Source organism: Astatotilapia calliptera, chromosome 16 (assembly GCF_900246225.1).
Source record: "Astatotilapia calliptera chromosome 16, fAstCal1.2, whole genome shotgun sequence".
NCBI lineage: Eukaryota > Metazoa > Chordata > Actinopteri > Cichliformes > Cichlidae > Astatotilapia > Astatotilapia calliptera.
Window position 1 is genome coordinate 5,396,580 of NC_039317.1, and position 19,311 is coordinate 5,415,890.

Sequence of the window (19,311 nt, forward strand, 5' to 3'; positions counted from 1 at the left end):
AAGCATAAAGTTAGAGCTGGATGAGGTGACCCTGAATCCTTTTAAATAAGGCTAGGCTGCTGTGGGGGTTTCCCATAATGCACTGAGTGTTTTGTCTTCATTTACCTCTTCTCATGCTCTCCGTTTTTATACACCTCTCTGCATTTAGTCATTCATTATTATTAATCTCTGGCTCGCTTCCACAGTGTGTCTTTTGTCTCATCTACCTCCTCTCACCTCCAACCAATCGCAGCAGATGGCTGCCCCACCCTGAGCCTGGTTCTGCTGGAGGTTTCTTCCTCTTAAAAGAGAGTTTTCCCTTTTCACTGTTGCCAAGTGTTTGCTCACAGGTGTTTGTCTGCATGTCAGGATTGTACAAAATAAAATGGGAAGGAGCCCTTGTCCTCCCCACTTCCAGGAAGCCTTTATTTAATGCTCAAAACTGACCACACCCTTGTTCAAAGCCAGGTGTGGTCTATGGTTTGATGTCAACCATAGACGTGCAAAGTTTCATGACTGTATCTTGTACAGTTGCAACATTATGTTACTGAAAATCTCTGTTCACTGTAAACAAATGAACACTCAAAGCACCTTGATGCAGGTAAGGAATCCCAGAAAGTTGATTCTGGATGAAAAGAATAAAGACACTCTGTAACCCTCCCAATCCCACCCCTTAAAAAGCACTAGACTGATTTAAATCTGAATTTGGACCACAAGGATGCCAGGATGTGGCCACATAAGACAAACAACGACTTGACCTGGGTAAACTCTGAATCCAAATATTTAGCCCATAAAACAGGATCAGCACACTGCGCTATTATGTAACAATCACATCATCTGTTGGCTGCATAAATGTAGGCCATCCTCTGGGTACTGAGTTAGCCTTGCTAGGCTCAATCTGAACATGCAGTGTGAGCAGTCTAACGAGCTAAAAAAGACTTTCAGTTTTCCTGAGAAGATGACATGTTACTGCTGATGTGACTGCTAAAATGAGGAAGCTAATGCCAAGCTAGTACAGCGTGAAAACAGGTTGAGAAATAAAAAGGTCAAAGGTTATAAAGGAAGGGAGAAATAGAGAGGAGAAGGAATAAAAGAGGGGAAAAAGAAAGTGCCCTTGTGGTATTCATCAAGTGTAGATGTGCAGAACAAGATTTCTGTGTCGGTCTTCGGTGATGCATCATGTAGCGCCTGTGTGCTTCTGGCCTTTAAAGAAGAAAGACTGTTGATGCACTTTCACTTGTTGACTGACAGTAAGACTCACACAAACACACGAATCTAAATGAAATGTGGCTATGAACAGGTGTGTATACAGGACCAGCTGAGGAGGAACAGTTGTCCGTAACAGCCTCGCCTGCCCACGTACTCATACACTCTCCGCTAAGCAAGTACGGGGGTGGAGGGATGGCAGCCCAGTACAGCTACTGGTGTCTAACTCACTATCTCACATTCTCAAGAAGCCATCAGTGGATAATGAGTGTTAATTTAACACTAAATTTAAGGGGCTGTATTATGCCCATGACAAATTACTGTGCTATAACACAACAGCCTCGAGTAAGTCGCAGTTGAAAATTGCTGTATGTGCAGTTTAGATCCAACCTTTGCTCGTCACGTCCGGTTTCAATGACATGACAAACATTACGTTTGGGGGGGGGGGGGGAACATCAGCTTGAAAATTCAAAAATAAGACTTCACAAACCAACAGGTGGCATAATGGTAGCTACATCCATCTTTTAGACCAGGGGTGCCCAATCCCGGTCCTCGAGAGCTACCGTCCTGCAGCTTTTAGATGCATCCTTGTTCCCACACACCCGAATCAAATGAATGGCTTGTTATCAGGCCTTTGCCAAACACGATGGCATGCTGAAGAGGTAATCAAACCATTTGATTCAGCTGTGTTAGAGTAGGGATGCATCTAAAAGCTGCAGGATAGTAGCTCTCGAGGACTGGGATTGGGCACCCCTGTTTTAGACCATCCATGGTTTGAAAAGCAGGTGGTGGGCCTTATATGCTTACAGCCAGAAACAAAAATTATGGTTCACATTTGCAGCCTGCATGCAAAATGTCAGATAGAAACAGTGTACAAAGTATGTGATAGAACAGGTCTTGCTTGTGGTGTTGTTGGTCCATTTGCCAGCCACAGAGAAGATCCACTCTTGTCCCCTTCCCTTCACAATGTCCACTTGACGCATACGTCGTCCGATTCCATCAACGATGGAAAGAGCAATAAGTGCAAACCCCTTTTCCTCCATGTCATATTTGCATAAATTAGCCTAGAGTTGTGAGCCTGACATGACCATATTTGGGATCTCCGCTGTCACTGACGTCATACAGAGCAAAGAGGAGAAGAAAGTGTCTGAAAAAGAGCATTTCGAGCACTCTAAAGTATGTTTTGAACATACATGGACCTCATGGTCTGAAACTTTGGCCATGTTAATATGAGCATCAACCACTGTAACAGCATAAAAAAAAGCATAATTTGTATCAAGAAAAAGCTGCCAGGTCAATCAGCGAGGATATTAATCATTAGCTGCATCTTCAAGGACAAACGGACTCTATAATGGATAATACTAAAGATTAATCTGATACATTTATTTGTCATAACAGCCGTATTTGCCACTTTGATGGCAAATTGAAACAATGTTTCATTAGGACTGAAACTAACAATTATCTTCAGATTCCCTTAATTCTGCCGGTTATCATTTGATGAAAATAAATAAATAAAAACTGTTTATATATTTTGTTTAAATTATCAGACGAATAGCATTAAAAGTAAATCATAAATCTCAGCAGCGATTTACGGGGCAAGTTATCGGCCACAATCACATACCAGTTAAGCGTCGCGCCAGACTCCCATTAACACATCTCTGCTCAAGCGATTGCCTGTTTACATAAACATCACAAACTTTGCAAGAGACATTTTACTATAAAAACGCAACTCGACAATTAATTCGGCACCCATTCAGTGAACATATTCAAACTTAATCCGGTTAAAGCAAACTTTTAAAACTAACCAAAATCCACCCATCACATTCCCACGGAGTCACGCTCAATCAGAAAACAACACGGTGCTGCGCAAACCACTTGCAAAAGTTGATTTTTCACTAGTAAAGATGTGTTTGAGGATATTTTTTAAAAAACCGAATTGACCCCGACAACCTTCCTATTCAGGCATCAGCGGGTCAGTGTTTGCATTGAATTCGCTGTGACTTTTCCCCTTTACATAAAAGCCACGGGTAACATAACGGAATCTGGCACGGTCATTCCATCACTCCTCTATCCAAACCGCCTACTCCCAACTGACATTGCCTCGATGTGTCATTTCACCCAACTTATACACTTGCTGCTTAAATATGAGCATGTACCTGGACATAGTTGCTTTCGCAGTACTCCGCGACTCTTTCCAGGTTGGTAAAACTGTCCAACAACGCTCTTCGTCCCGCAGGAATTTCCTCCTCCAGCAGCATCTGCAGCTCCGCCATTTTTACATGGCTTTTACTACACGGCTGCAGCGCGCGCTGAATGGATGGATCCTAGCGCCTTCAGGGGCTGTGCGGAAATCTCATTATTGTGATGGCATGAAGAAAAGTGAGCGAGTGGAAGTGCTCTGAGGGACTACCAGGCACAAGTGTAGAGCCCACAGTCGTAAGGTGGGGCCATGATATTGTTTCGTTTGACTGTTTAACCTTCTTTTTAGGGAATGTTAATCAAAGTCACGCAAAACATCTCGGAAACGACTACAAACTCGTATGAAATACATGCAGGAGGTGATGCAAATGATGACGGCAAAAGAGGCAAAAAGAGCTCGGAAATATTACAATGACTTATAAAACAGCTACAAACAAACAAGGCACACAAAATGACATCAAAGGGATACACAAAAGGATGGCTACAGATACATCCAAAGACATGCAAAGTGACTTCCCAATTACAACACAAGGCATCAAAAATGCTGTTGTGTATACAAATTGGTATAGGCAAAATGGGTAAAATGACCACAAACAGAAAACACACAAAGACACAAAAACTGATGAGAACACAAAACACAACAGACACACAAAATGACTTCACAGACAAAACTGCTAAAAGGTGCAAACGACCATAAGCAAAAATAGAGGAATGAAAATAATACAAACATTTACAAGTGGAGTACAAACACCAGAAAGTATTTTATGCTCTTCTGGCGCTTATTCCCCTGCAGAAGTATCAACCACCTATCACCATATAGCCTTTATTAGTTTATTTGCAAAATCAGTTCAAACACAAAGCTACATTATACAACAACATAAATGAAATTAGTAAAACAGACTTGGAGTCAAAGACAGAGACAAAGACACAGTGAGAGAGAAGGTTTTCAGGCCGGAATCTCCAGGTTCTCATCTCCTCTCGGGTATCCCTCCACTTCCATTGTCATCAAAAACTCTGCAAAAGGAAATCCAGACCATCAGCTTACATTTCTACAAAGCGCGCACACACTGGCTTGATGACATGTGAATGTCTGCCTCGTGTTTTAGGGTTTGAACATGTTTCAATTTGCTTCTATCTAGTGGTGATGTAAAGAATGACACCTGGAACACAGCAATGCATCAAAAGTATTACTTTTATACTTTGTACAGCTACATTTAAATGAAAAAAAGAAAGAAAGTGATGTGTCATTAATCCTTCAGGCTACTTGGTGTATTTGGAGTCCAGGAGACTCCATGTGCGTGTGCTGTGTGGCCAAAACACCTGGCAAATCCTACAGAAGCCTTTTACGATTTCTGTTGTTGTAGTTTTATTACCATGTTTTTAGTTTATTTCACTGTTTCCACAGGATTTGAAGTATCATTAAAGTTTCCTGTTTGCTCAAGAAGGTGTCCCCAAAGTTAAGTAACATCCCTCTGTGTGATTTTTACATTTCAATTTCTATAAAAAAAAGTTTTGTAGCTTAAAAGGAATACATATTTGTTATGAGCAATAGTGTATTTTTGTACAAGTAATGCAAAAGACCAGAGAACTGTACTTAACTACATTTGGTTACTTTCATCACTGGATGATGGAATGTCTCAAGTCATATCAGGTTAGTTTTAGCTAAACTTGCCTTCTGTGTAGTCGATGTCCGGTCGTGTGGAGACGACGGCCCAGGCCACGCCTACCAACAGCGCCACCACCAGGTTCACCACAATCCACGGCCGCAGGATCTGCTGCTCTGAACCAGGAGGCCTGCAGGACATGAGGGGTTAAATAGCAGTTATTATTTTACCATTCCATGTCAAGATTGAGTCCTCAGGAGGGTTTTCCAGCCATGATAAGGAGAAAATAGCAGAACTCCAAGTTAAGTTTAATAAAGGTGCAATGGTGCCTCAGGTCTCAGTGTTGTTAAAAGGAAGATGTTCCTTTTATGTGGAAATGTGTGAATGTTTTCTGGACACTTTTGGTTTTTAAAAGAGTTTTGTTTTTAAATCTGCCATACAATTAAAATGTAAGTATTACTCAATATATAGAAAGATATTCAAATTAGTTTCATCATGGGAAAAAACAACATTTGACTACAATTGCCTGAAAATGCCTAAAAATGGCTAAAAATAAACTTCTCATACACGTTTAGTGTTCTACTAGAACCACAGAAATACTAATAAAGTATTGTATATAATGTAAATGTAAAACACCTGCTTTTAAACCATCCTGCATCAGATATTTCCTTTTAGCCCTTTAAGCTCCTATCAGTTTTTAAATTCAGTTGCCATGTCAACCTTGAACTTTTTGTGGAAAGTATTGCTTTCATCTGTTTTCCTCTTTGCTTTTCCAAGATCACGCTAAAAATGTTGACTTATAAAAATGAAAACAAAAATCTCACCACAGAGTCTCATTGGCAGTGGGATACAGGTTGATGCGATCGCTGGCCATTTGCTGGCTGAGGGACAGGATCAGGGCTATAAAATACACTGAGCACACAAAGAGAGAAGATGTTTGGATACTTACAGGCATTTAAAAAATAAAATTTTTTCAGTTTTCTATGAGATCCTGTGAAAAACCAGTAAGAAAATAAAAAATGACCAGGTCCAACATGCCTAGGTTCATGATTCATTAGCTTTAGATCTACCTTAACCGGCCTTACAGTGAGTAATTGTTTTCTCAATGACTTTATCAGTCTCTAACATTGTTGTGGAGGAATTTTGGCCCACTCTTCTTTAAACCTTGGATCTTTCAAATTTGTAGGCATTTGTTCATGCGCAGCTCTATGAAGCCCCACAGCATTTAAGTGCGAATGAGGTTTGAATTTGCTGCCAAGCTGGCGATCATTGTTCTTTTACATGACCCAGGGTAAGCCAAATATTACCTGTCAGACAGATGACTTCGCTTTTGAATACTTTGATATGCAGAGGCGTTCATGGTTGACTCCATTAGTACAAGGTGTCCAGGTCATGACGCTACAAAACTAGCCCAGCTCAATATCCTTCCACCACTGTGCTTGACAGTTAGTATGAGGTATTTGTGCTGATATGCTGTGTTTGGTTTTCTCTAAACTGTCCTTTGTATTATGGCCAAACATCTCCACTTTGTCTTGTTTCAGAGGTCCTGTGGTTTGTTCACATGTAACTTTGCTAACCCAAGCCGTGCTGCCATATCCTTTTAAGAGAAAAAGAGGTTTCCTCCTGGCAAACTTTACTTTTACTTCTTAAGGTTGCTAGGAGAACACTGAGATGTAGCTCTTGGTTTTCCTGCAATTTTTAACTGCACAGTCTGACCGTGGGGGGAATTTGGTGCTATGTCCACTCCTGGACTTTGGAATGACAGACCAGCAAATTGCTAAAGCCTTGATATAATTGAATTAATCAGGTGCATTTGATTAGCAGTACCTGGGTCCTACTTACTCTTGTAATTTCTATGGAGGGAGTAAAGGTGTATTCTAGTTTTTTTACAGGACTGCATAGTCCTTAACTACATTAAGGCCTTAACATCAACATCGTCATCATTCTGCTTTTGTCTTGTCTTACTTACAGAAGGAAGCCAGAGCGACAGGATCCAGGGTGAGGAAGCCTCTCAGGGCCATGGAGGCCTTGGCCAGGTTCACTCTGCAGATGATGCAAAACAGCAAGGCTGTTACTTTTCATCTTCTTATTTATTCAAGTCAACAATTCCTGTCCAGCGGGAATTTGGACAATTATGAGACTATTTCTTTCAATTGCTGGTGGAAATACAGGTCTCCAGTACATGTTTCCACCAAGTGCAGATTCTTAATTTCTTTTAAATTATAAGAGCAGTGAAATTTGGGGATCGTTAGTTTAACATTTGAGATGAACAAAATACAAGAACAATTAAAACAATAAGAGCTGAAAGATATAATGTAAAAATGCATAAGTTGAATAATTAAAGATTCTTCAAAGATAATTAATATGACATGATAAAGTCCACAAACTGAACCGCACTCCTTTAAGTAGCTTAAACAATGACATGGGTTCCACCTCCGCTTCGCAATGAGACTGCAGAGGTAGACTTCTGAGTTATTAAACTCACAAACCTGTCAAATGCAGACACAGTGCTGATGGCCAGCAGCAGGTAGAGCAGAGACTGAGCTGGGTAGGCCAGCAGGTGGTACTGCTGCAACAGGTTGGGGAGCGTGGTCATCTGCTCGCCCGCTAAGACGTACACAACAATGATGTTCCACACTGCGAAGCCGGCCAGAAAACCGTGGCAGAACAGACCTATCACCCTGCAGGTGGAGATCACACCACAGGACCACGTTAAACTGGTTTCATGGCAGCTACTCATGCTACTCATTGAAAGTCTTTGTTTCTCTGTGACAAAACAAGAGAAAAGAACTGCTGAATTGGTGTATTTAGGACCACTGCAGTATGGTGGCACAGTATGTGAAATATTTTATATCAGATATACGTTCACCAGACACTTCATTAGTTACACCTTGCTAGTACAGGGTTAGAACTCCTTTTGCCTTCTGAACTCTCTGAATTCTTTGTGGCATTATTCAACAAGGTGGAGGAAACATTCTGGTCCATGATGACATGCTGGTGCACATTTCCTATTCCAGGTGCTCTTTTGGTTTGAGATCTGGTGACTGTGAAGGGTATTTGAATACAATGAACTCATATTTAAGAAACTAGTTTGAGATGATCTGAGCTTTGTGACATGGTGCATTATTCTGCTGGAAGCAGCCATTGGAATACAGGTGCACTGTGGTGATAAAGCCATGTTTAAATGATGCTTAGTTGGTACTAAAGGGCCCAAAGTTTGCCCACATACCATTACTCCATCATACCCAGCCCAGCCGAACCTTTGATATAAGCAAGGAGGGGGTCCATGATTTCAAATTCTGAGCCTGCCAGCCTGTCACTAATACATACTATACTATCATACTCAGACCAGTCTGTCTGGTACTAAGAACCACGCTGCATTCGAAGTCACTTAAATCACTTTTCTTCTTCATTCTGATGCTCAGTCGGAACTTCAGCAGTTTGTCTTAATCATGTCTACATATCTAAATGCATTCGTTTGCTGCCATGTGACTGGCTGAGTAGACATGTATAAGATACATAACAGTTTGAAACAGCTGCTGCAGCTAGCTCCTGCCAGTGTTAATGTAACCCATTCTATGTGTATGTGTGTGTCTGCAGACCTGAAGCTGCTGTGGACTCGTATTGCAACATCTCTGGTGGTCCAGAGCTGTCTCGGTTCCATGTAGTCATCCATCAACTCAGAGTGTCGGAGATGCTCCACTCGCTCTCCCTGAAACCGCCCTGAACACACACACACACACACACACACACACACACACACACTCTTATGTTTCCATCACTTCAATTTTCTGGAGAAAATAATCCGAACCAGATCCAAACCTCAGAATCCAGCCATTGTCTAAGAACATAATAATGAACATTATTGGGAGTTAAGTGAACTTGTTTTTAACATTCACAGCTTTACATGTTGACCAGTCAAATTATTCTTTGTCCTGAGCTTTATTGGATGGGGACAGTGAAGATAGAAAGATAGAGGAAGACATGCAGCAAACAGCCATAGGTTTGTCTCAAACCCAGGCCTACTGCTCTTTGGCCATACAGCAAATGGTCACCTGCTCACCCACTGAGCTAAACCGGGTGCACCGATCTGACATTTAAAAAAAAATGTTTACATTTTGAAATCTTGAAGAGCAGCAATGACATAAATGATCATGCGGTCATTTCAGAGCCAGCAGTCAGTTAAGCCATGCAACACCAAGTGCTTGGAGAGTGTCTGAGGAGATTTGCAGGGTCAGATGAGGTCAGCTGCCAGTGACCTACATAGACAAAGCGCCTGATGGATTAAAGAGGCCAGTGGTCTGGCTAGGAAGGTAATTCTAATTTTTATTCAAAAAATTAAAAGTAAAACCAACAAACAAAAATTCAAGCAAATTTTATTTTGTGAAATATTACTAAATAATTTATTGGAAAAATCAAAAAATAAAGGGGGCAGATAGGACTCAGGAGGTAAAGCTGAGTGTGTGTGTGTCATGAGTGTGTGTCAGTGTTCTGTTAGTTAACTAACAGAACACTGACACTGTATAGTTTATTTATATATAGAACCATGGTCTTGGAGGAATCATGGTCTTCACTGTGTAATGTACCACTGCACATAGTTGAAATGGCACTAAAGTGACTTGACTTGGCTCATACTATATAACTGCCAGTCCATTTACCACTTAAATGAAATGTTCACTGGTCATGTCATGCCATGGTTTCATTTATAGTATTTAAAGGAAGCAGTTTGTAGAGTTTGAAACTTCTAGATGCTTTTCTGCATTTAGCTTCAGCCAATACCTTTTGATTAGCCTTGTCTCATGCTCTCTTTCTTTATGGTAGATTTTTGTTCTGTTTTCACTGTTTGTTTTTTTCCACTGTTTTCACTGAGATTTGAATTTGAATGCTAATCAATAAAATCAAAAATCAAAATAGCTGTTCACATTCATGGTCAAAAATGAGAAGGATCATCATCCTGCTGCCACGTTGTGTATTTGATCCTGGTAAATCTGATTCATACTCACGGTTCCTCTCCACAAACACTTTGCCAGCTGGATGGCTGTGTCCGTGCGGGGCTGAGAACAGGGAATGCTGGGGGATGGGCGACTGGGAGTCTGTGATGATATCGTCATTTTCTGCTCCCAGATCATTGCTGGAGTGCTCTGTAGCCTTCGCCTTCCTGTCAGGTGACATTGGGAAGAGGGTTTTGTCACATGGCAGCACTAAGTCCATCCATTTATCCAGACTGAAATATGTTACTGCTTTTTAATAACTTTAGTCATTATTAGGTGTGGACACATGGACTGACATGAATATGTCAACATTGAACCCCAAAACAAAAAAACAGCTTTTAATCTCCCCTTTTCTTTTCTTTTTTTGTGAGTTGCCATAGCAACCAGGGACTCTTGCAAGGTGTTAGAAATCCAATGAGTAATTGGAGACAACTGTAATAATCATTATGGCTTTGGTTGTGTACGTCTGCATGCTGGGCTTTGTTATCAGGACATTGCTGACTGTTGCTTTAAGCCAAGCCAACACAGCTTTTTGAGCTGATGGTGAGTCCCAGTTGTTTAACCTTAGTGGGGTTATCACCTCAAATGCTTATGACTGCCCTGTCATGTGCTGGATGACTGATAACCTAAGACATGCTAGACTATCAGCACATAAAGCTCAGAGACCTCTAAAGGCCAGAGTCTACCAAGAGACGCAAGCTTTTCAAAATAAATATGTTTAATTTATGAGTGTAAATGGGAAGTAGGTTTTCCTTTCAAAATCAAATCCTCTATATGTTACACAAACAACTCTTAGTTGTGTCTTTATTCACACAGACACACTGAGTCTGTGTGAATATTTTTGCTCACATTGAAAATAAGGGACAGTGTAATAGGAGATAAGTTGAATAAAAGGTGATAACCTCAGCTGTTAGTTAGCTACATTAAGCTGCCATCAGGGCCTTTTACCTTCCATTACCTCTTATTACTGTCAAATAGCTCATCTCCATAACAATAGCTCTCATTGGCTCATAACTGATCTAAACAACAGGTGCATTGGCAATTTACTGATTTATAGATATGGTAGTACAAATCCTTTTGTTTGTTTTGTTCTTGTAAACCCTTTTGCTGGGATGGCGTGAAAAATAGAGACACACAAACAAAAAGAATGCAATCATAAAAACATGATTATGAAAAATATTACCATTTTCAGTCTTATTACTGTGACACGTTTAAAAGAAGGTGGCACATCTTCTTCTATTAATACATGTGAAAATTAAAGAAATCAGATGCTGTGGTTCTGGAAGCAAAATGTTGACTGCAAGCAGGCCAGTTTAGTACCTCGACTCTTATAGTGTAGAACTATGCTGTTGTAATGTGTGCATAATGTAATCTGGCATTGTTGTGTTGAAACAAGACCATTCTGGGAAAACATTTTGGGGATTTTGATTTTTCATTACCTGTGTATATGAATTTTTACAGCTCACCTTTGCTTTTCAATTCCATATTCATATTTTGTAAATTTAGGCTATGAAATGTAGAAGTTTACACATTAACTTGGCAAAGGAAAGATTACTGGTTCAAATCCCCTATGAGGTTACATCGAACAAAAAAATGAGCGTTTAGTGACAAAAGACAGACCAGGAAACACTAACTCCAGGAGTACTGCTTCCATGATATTATCTTGGTAAGTAGCAGTACAGAAATATCCAAGAGTTATATCTCAGTTTACAAAGGTGTTTCTGAATAAAACACAATACAGCTGGAACAATGTCCTTTTGGCTATAATGCACATGCATGCTACATTTGGAGAAAAAACTGCATATCAGCACAATTACGTCACACCGACTGTCAAGCACTGTGGTAAACTACGGATGAATTGGGCTTTTTTTGCTGCCACAGGATCTGGACGCCTTGCAATCACTGCGTTGACCATGTACTCCTATCATGCAGCAGGACAACATGCTCAGTACAGCAGCAAATATGAAGGAGAATGGACCAGATTTCCTCCAGTGTGAGAGACTGATAAAGTTATGCAGAAAATGATTACTTTAAGTTATTGCTGCTAAAGAGGTTTTCCTTTCCACTGTTGCTAAGTGCTCATTCATAGGGAGTTGTGTGACTATTCAAGGTTTCTCTGTAATGTAGGTCTTTATCTAACAATATAACACATCTTTGGGCAGCTGTTTTTATGATTTGGCACTATATAAGTAAAACTCTGCTGAACTGAATTGAATTGCATTGAACTGAAATTGGTTTTACAAGCTACTGAATCATTGGTTGTGTTTTGCTTATTACCAAAGTCCTATGAAAACATTCTTTTTCATATTACTGACAGTGACTAAGTTTAACTTTTGACATCACTTCAGCTAAAGCTAACTGCCACAGTTTACTAATGATTACCTTTAACATAGTTAATGCTGCTGCTTGTACTTTCCTAATTTGATTCCTGACTGTCACAAATGACGAGTGAACTCTTTACTGAATAAAAAACTGAACGGATTAGTTCTTTGGATGCATTTTCCCATCAGTGTTGGTTTTCCATCTAGCTCAAATATGAGGATCTGACCTAATGCTGGTACTCACCTCTTCCTTTTTGTCCTCCTGGTTACAGCGACATTCATTTCTTCTCCATCTATCACTGATTCAGCAATGTTGCCATTTGGCATATCAGCATGCTCTGTTTCGTGCTCTGACAAAGAAATATATGATGTGAAAGCTTTGAAGGTCACAGTTGTCAATCATGATTGTTAGCTGAGGCCCTTTTTTTTTTTAAATCTCGCTTGTTGTCATGCAGCCCATCATCTAACATCTAATTTATTCTGTGCCTTTAGAACTCCCACTGCCTCTATGACAATTACAGGAAAACTGGCATATGTAACAAGAAACAGAATGGGTGTAAAGTACATGTAAAAAAAAATCATGCAAATTCTGATCAAACAGACTGAAAGAAAGAATCAGAAATTCAGACGTACTTTTTGTCTTCTGTATAGAATTAGTATTGCCTCTGGATTTGGGTCACAACCTTTTACACATGTGTTAAAGCTAGTAAAGGTTTTGTTACCAACTGTAGGTGCCTTCTTCTTCTTCTTCTTCTTCTGTGGTGCTAGATCCTGTGGCTCTGGGGTCAAAGGGTCTCTACTGTCAGAATGGCTCCTGTTGATCACTTCCTCCATCTCCACATCCAGGGCGACTAGAACAGAACAAAAGAAAAGAAAACAAAATAAAAATACTGGACGATAGAATACATTTTCATTTAAACTACAGGTAGTAGTGACTGTCACTCCCTCACCGTCTCCCTGCTCTTCCTCATCAACAACCTCTTTCTTCACCTTCTTTTTCTTGTTCTTGACAGCTGGCATTGTGTCGTTTTTCTGTAAGGAGCACAAAGAGAAAGACAGAAAAAGTCTTTATAAAATCAATCACAAATCTCTCTCAGTGTCTCACAGAATATCTCCCTTTAGAAAGCAATTCAGGTCAGTTAATTCATGTTAATGAGGATATTGAGGTGACTAGTGGTGATGCCAGTTTGAGACAAATGGATTAGGCTGAAGCTCTGAGGACAGGTGGTTAAGAAGCACACCATAAAGCACAAAGCACATGGTTTGGTGAAGAGCACCATTTGTAACACACTACACTGTAATGGACTGAAATCTTGGGGCATCTACAAAGTCCCTATGCTTAAGAAGGCACATCTAAATGATTCATAGAAGGCTTGGAATAAAGTGCTCTGGTCAAAAGAAACCAAAATCGAGCTCTCTGGCAGGAAGAGGAATGCTGATCATGATCCAGAAAACACCATCCCAGCAGTTAAGCATGGAGGTGGAAACTATATGCTTTGGACTGTTTAGCTGCTGAGGGTAAAAGACGATTTCACTGCATCAAGGGTCACTGGATGGGGTCACGTGAGGTAAAATCAAGGACAAGAAGGCGTGGCAAAAGAAGTACATTAAGGTCATGGAGTGATGTAGCCAGTCTCCTAACCTCAGTCAGGAGAAATGTGTGGAAGGAGCTGACACTTGGAAGTTGCCAAGCAGCAGCAAAAGAAACCTAACAGATTTAGAGTTTGTGTAAAGAGGAGTGGGCCAAAATCCATCCTGAGATGTGTGCAGACCTGGTGACCAACTGCAAAAAACGTGGTATTGTTGTGCTTTCCAACAATGGTTTCTCCACCAAATACAACGTTATGTTTGGCTTGAGGATCAAATAATTATTTTCCCCACTGTAAGTTTAATTAGCCCAACTGAGAATCAAACATAGCGTTTTGTCCTACCTGCCCAATGAATGGAGACACTTTAGGCAATATATTTATGCACCACTCCTAAGGCCTAAACAAAAAATGCTTGAGTAAAATTGAGAAGATCAGTGACTAGATTACAAAAACGTATACACAGTGACTTTGAAGTACCACAGAGCAAATGCAGTGCTGTACAGTAATGTCATAATTTTGCATTTAACTTCCTCTCTATGAAGAAAGGTGTTGGTGGGTTAAAAAATCCATCATCAAAAATAAAACATCAGTAGCTTGTGCTCACAATGCATTTGAGCAAACTTTCGAACACGTTATCATCTAACATTTAAATGAAGGAATGATAGACGTGGAAAAAATGAGAGAAGTTGTGTTGTAGTAACCTGAGAAACACTGTCAGGTTTAGCAGCTCCAATCACATTCAATATCAGCTACATGTTACTGGTATTAATCTGGTACTGACTGGTTGAAATGTGCTGGTATTTGACTTTTAATGTATTCATATCAATTCTGATGTCAGAACAAAATGTGTCTCTGTGGGTTGTTAAAAATACATGTTAATATAATTTTGACCACATTCAAGACATGTTATAGACTTATTAAATCTCTGGGTAAAATGAATGAATGAATGAATTCATCAGCTTGTAATCCTGAAGAACAGCAAATTGGTTTCAGTGTAACTGCAATTGGCTGGTTAATTGTGGTAACTGATGTTATCTCTAAAATTTTTCCATATCTCTAAAATTAGAAACTTTTTGTCTCAGCGTGATTGTGAAAAAACTAGTTCATGCATTTATAACGTCTAGGCTGGACTACTGTAATCTATTATTATTGCTCTGTTGTAGAAACTCCCTGAAAATCCTTTGGTTGATCCAAAATGCTTCAGTGAGAGTATTGACAGGGACTAGAAAGAGAGAGCGATATTCTCCTATAATGGACACTGCAATAAGACCAGGTTGGTGGGGGCTTCCAATGATGGAGAGTTTTTCTTCTTCACTCACTTTTTTCCCACTCACTATGTGTTTATACACCTCTCTGCATTCAATCATTAGTTATTCTCTTCTTGTTTCCCTCCCGTCGACCCCAACTAGTTGTGGCAGATAGCTGCTCCTCCATGAGCCTGGTTCTGCCGGAGGTTTCTGTTAAAGAAGGACGTTTTTCCTTTCCACGCCAAGTGGTTGCTCAAAGAGAGTTACTTGATTGTTGGGGTTTTGTCTGTAGTATTGTAGGATCTATGATCCCTCCTTCATTTGTTGTCACATATGATCCTATTTATAACATCTATAGATCACTTGTATGATGATCTTTTAACATTGTTTTTACTTTTATAAACATTTCTTATTTGAGGTGTGCTTTTCTGCAGATATACTGCAGAATTGGAAATTTACTGTGTTCTGATAGTCTGGCGCCCTGATGCGGCTGTTGTTGTGATTTGGCACTATGTCAGTAAAACTTAATTAAACTTAATAAACTAGTAAGTGCACTGGGAAGTATTCTAAATTTACTAAATTAAGGGCACTTTAGTCTACTTTTTAATTTGTTATGGCAGCGCTCTCCATAATTTACTGCGATATTGAAGGGCAGCACGGTGGCACAGTGGTTAGCACTGTTGCTACACAGCAAGAAGGTCCTGAGTTCAATTCCACCATCAGGCCGGGGTCTTTCTGTGTGGAGTTTGCATGTTCTCCCCGTGTTTGCGTGGGTTCTCTCCGGGTACTCCGGCTTCCTCCCACCGTCCAAAGACATGCAGCTTGTGGGGATAGGTTAACTGGATAATCCAAATTGCCATTAGGTGTGAATGTGAGTGCGAATGGTTGTCTGTCCCTGTGTGTTAGCCCTGCGACAGACTGGCAACCTGACCAGGGTGTACCCCCCTCTCGCCCTATGACAGCTGGGATAGGCTCCAGCGCCCCCCGCGACCCTGAAAAAGGATAAGTGGAAGCGAATGGATGGATGCTTCACATTTGTACTTAATTTTATGCATTTTTCAAGTATTTTTTCAAGTGTGAACAGATCACATGCTTTGTGTCAATTTGGGACACAATGGAAAGGGCACTGGTGTTGAGACTAACCATCAGGGTGGCAGCTGGACAGTGTGACTATATTCAAGGAGCTTTATATTGTAAGGTAGACCCTACAATATTACATACAGAGAAAAACCCAACCATCATATGGCCCCCTATGAGCAAGCACTTTGGCGACAGTGGGAAGGAAAAACTCCCTTTTAACAGGAAGAAACCTCCAGCAGAACCAGGCTCAGGGAGGGGCGGCCTTCTGCTGCGACCAGTTGGGGTGAGAGAAGAAAGGGTAAATGCAGTGGCCTGGGTTTGAGTCCTACCTGAGGCCCCTCTCTGTGTCCTACAGCATTTTCCCAAAATGAGCTTTGGAAGCCAGACTTTCTTAAAAGTAGAATAGATATTAGCCTAATAAATGTAACAACTTTGACTCAACCCTCAGTAAAAGTTTTGTAAGTGTACAGAATAATCATTTTAGCATATATCTGTCCTTACCTGTGCAGCTGAGTGTGTCTGTGGCTGTGCAGAGGAAACACCACAGACCGTCCTCGTCTGTGTCTGACCTTATCCAGCTGAAGGAAAGCTTCTCAGTAAAAACTCCCCTCTCTTAATTTAAAAGAGGAAATAAAAGACGAGAAGGTGGGGCGAAGCAGGAAGAAGACATAGAGAAGGCAGCTCGCCCGGCTTTGAGACTTGTCTTAGGGTTTAGAGTGACAGGTGGATCATGTGCTGAGCTGTGCTTTGTGGTTGGCGGATCAGTTGTGATGTCACCTGCTGGCTGCACTTCAAATAAGCCATGGATGCTGATAATCTCTCAGTTGTTCTCTCGGGAGATCCAATCACTGGTTACTCTGCAGCTCAGTCATCACGAAAAAGAACCAGGTCCAACTCTTCTCCGCCCGTACCTTGATACACATATTCCCATCTGATATTAAAACACAGAGTAAATTTTGTAGCACAATAGGAAGGTTTTAGGGATATTTGTTGAGGCATAAGGTTCTTGTGGTTGATAGAGTAGCTGGACAACTTGATGGAAGATTGGTTATGCATACTGCACATCATTCCCTTGCTCTTTCCCCCCAAATATCCTGTCTAATTCTGGACATATCAACAATTAATACATTAAAAAAACAATGGTTTGTAGTCATGATAGTGGGTAGCAAAATACTCTTGGATCCCCAGAGAATGAATCCCAATGACTTTGATTAGATGATTTGAGTTTTGAGCAAAGTGTCCCAGCCATCGGGATGGATATCAGTAACTTTACCTCATCGCCACCACCAGATAAAAATGTCATTCAAAAAGACACAACAACCTAATTTAACCTTATAAAATTGAGAAACCGAGCAGGTGTGCTGGTCCTCTGTCAAGGATGGGAGCTCAAAGGTTAAACCTTTACACGGCAGAGATCAGGTCTCTGAAACCAATCCTATTAGGCCAACACACACAGACACATGCATACTGTACATAAACAGCTTGAAGTGAGCATCTGAAAAAAGATTACACTCAAAAATAATGATTTTTTTTTTTTTTTTAAATAAGAAGACTACATAAATATTCAATGATTTCTAAATTACTAGTGAATGTCACCCACCACTCAACTTGCAATTTCTGGTTATGAAAGAATAACCTTTACAAAGGAAAACAGGCTAGTTTAAATCTTGTGTGTGTGCGTGTTAATGTATAAACACTGCCACTTACATTTTCCCACCCACTCACTGGTTTTTGTTTTCTGTTGTTATGTTGGGCTCCACAGACTTCCTCTCAGGGTTGTTTATGTGGATGACCGTCCGGCTGGGGGATGTAGCGAGACAACGCTAATCCTCCAGTTAAATTAGCTGAACTACATCTGCCCTGCAAAGGATTAACCTGAGAAACACAGAGAGGTTAACCCTCTGTGTTTACACCAGGTGTTTCTCTCCAGCTCAGTGTACGTTCACATCACAAACCAAAATAAATCATTTGCGTTTTAGTGCTCAAAATTATCCTTATCTATTTTATACAGTCGGGTTTAGTGTATTCAGAATCCCTCGCCCTCCTTTTAAGCCAACATCCTAGGTGATCGAGCATTTGCAGTCGTAGCGCCTAAGCTGTGGAATAATTTACCCCTACACATCAGACAGGCTCATACTGTCAATCTTTTTAAATCTTATCTTAAAACGCATTTTTATTTACTGGCTTTTAATACAGGATGAGAGTTATTTGTTAATTCATATTTGGTGTTTGCTTTTAATACTCTAAGTTGTTTTATTATGTATGTTGTATTCTTGTACAGCACTTTGGTCAACGCTCCTGTTGTAATTAAATGTGCTATATAAATAATTAAACCATTAAACTATCCTTCTAAATCACTTTTCTTCATGAGCGGAAGCTTTGAGCAGCAGGTGGGTGGGGCTTCTGCATTCCCAGCATGAGGCTGAGGACCATATTAGAAACATGAGCTCTCTCTGACATCACAAGGAGCAGTGTTGGTCAAGTTACTTGAAAAAAGTAATCAGTAGCTAATTACTGATTACTTCCACAAAATGTAATCCCATTACTTTACTGATTACTTATTTTCAAAAGTAATTAATTACTTAGTTACTAAGTTACTTTTTAAAAACACGATTTACAACCTGAATAGGTGATAAAGCCATAGATCTTTCAGCCCAATTTACTTTTTCTGCATAATCCATCATACAAAATGTAATCAAATGGAAAAGTCTCTTTTTAAAACTTGTTTTATCAGTTTTAATCTTTTAACTTTATGCATCAAGCAAACATTTAATTATATGCACCATTCTCTGAGTTGAATAAATTAGTTTAACATTTAAACCTATTTTCTGCACATTCCAGCACATAAAATAAAATATTTTGTGTGTTTACACTCACTCTTTCAAATAGATGCAAGTAAAACACAGCAGGAAATAAATAAAGTCAAAGACTCAGCGGTCCTGTTGCTCTATTTTCACCTGTAAAGCAGGACTGCGGTAGGCGGAGGTTTACCCTGGTGCAGGTGTGCCACGGTCAGTTGAAGAATCCGCGAGTTTCTCTGTGAGTTTCCCATTACGTCGTAGCTACTCGGTGCTTGCTTGGAAGTTTAGGGGGGT

The 19,311-nt window shown here is 40.2% G+C and overlaps 2 protein-coding genes across 5 annotated transcripts in view; both read right to left on the minus strand.

Annotated features, from left to right (window-relative positions):
- Nucleotides 1-3,710, minus strand: part of LOC113007692 (abl interactor 2-like) — a 36,029-nt gene extending 32,319 nt beyond the window's left edge. For all 4 annotated transcript variants that reach the window (XM_026144520.1, XM_026144518.1, XM_026144519.1 and 1 more), the window contains exon 1: nucleotides 3,342-3,710. In XM_026144520.1, the coding sequence (XP_026000305.1) occupies nucleotides 3,342-3,458 (117 nt within the window). In that variant the 5' untranslated portion in view covers nucleotides 3,459-3,710. The remainder of the gene's footprint in view (nucleotides 1-3,341) is intronic.
- A 67-nt stretch (nucleotides 3,711-3,777) lies between these two features.
- Nucleotides 3,778-17,147, minus strand: LOC113007693 (transmembrane protein 237A-like). The gene is made up of 11 exons (XM_026144521.1): nucleotides 16,718-17,147; nucleotides 13,251-13,332; nucleotides 13,023-13,151; nucleotides 12,545-12,650; nucleotides 9,992-10,146; nucleotides 8,591-8,711; nucleotides 7,478-7,669; nucleotides 6,958-7,031; nucleotides 5,813-5,900; nucleotides 5,057-5,178; nucleotides 3,778-4,398 (listed from the first exon to the last, which is right to left on the minus strand). Exons 2-11 carry the CDS (start codon nucleotides 13,318-13,320, stop codon nucleotides 4,331-4,333), a joined length of 1,125 nt encoding a protein of 374 aa, XP_026000306.1. The 5' UTR covers nucleotides 13,321-13,332; nucleotides 16,718-17,147; the 3' UTR covers nucleotides 3,778-4,330.
- Nucleotides 17,148-19,311: the final 2,164 nt, after the last annotated feature.

Coding starts and splice junctions, on each gene's coding strand:
- LOC113007693 (XM_026144521.1), bottom strand. CDS start 13,320: ATGCCAGCTGTCAAGAACAAGAAAAAGAAGGTGAAGAAAGAGGTTGTT. Junction 13,152..13,250: donor TGAGGAAGAGCAGGGAGACG/GTGAGGGAGTGA, acceptor GTTCTGTTCTAG/TCGCCCTGGATGTGGAGATG. Junction 12,651..13,022: donor GAAGAAGGCACCTACAGTTG/GTAACAAAACCT, acceptor TTTCTTTGTCAG/AGCACGAAACAGAGCATGCT.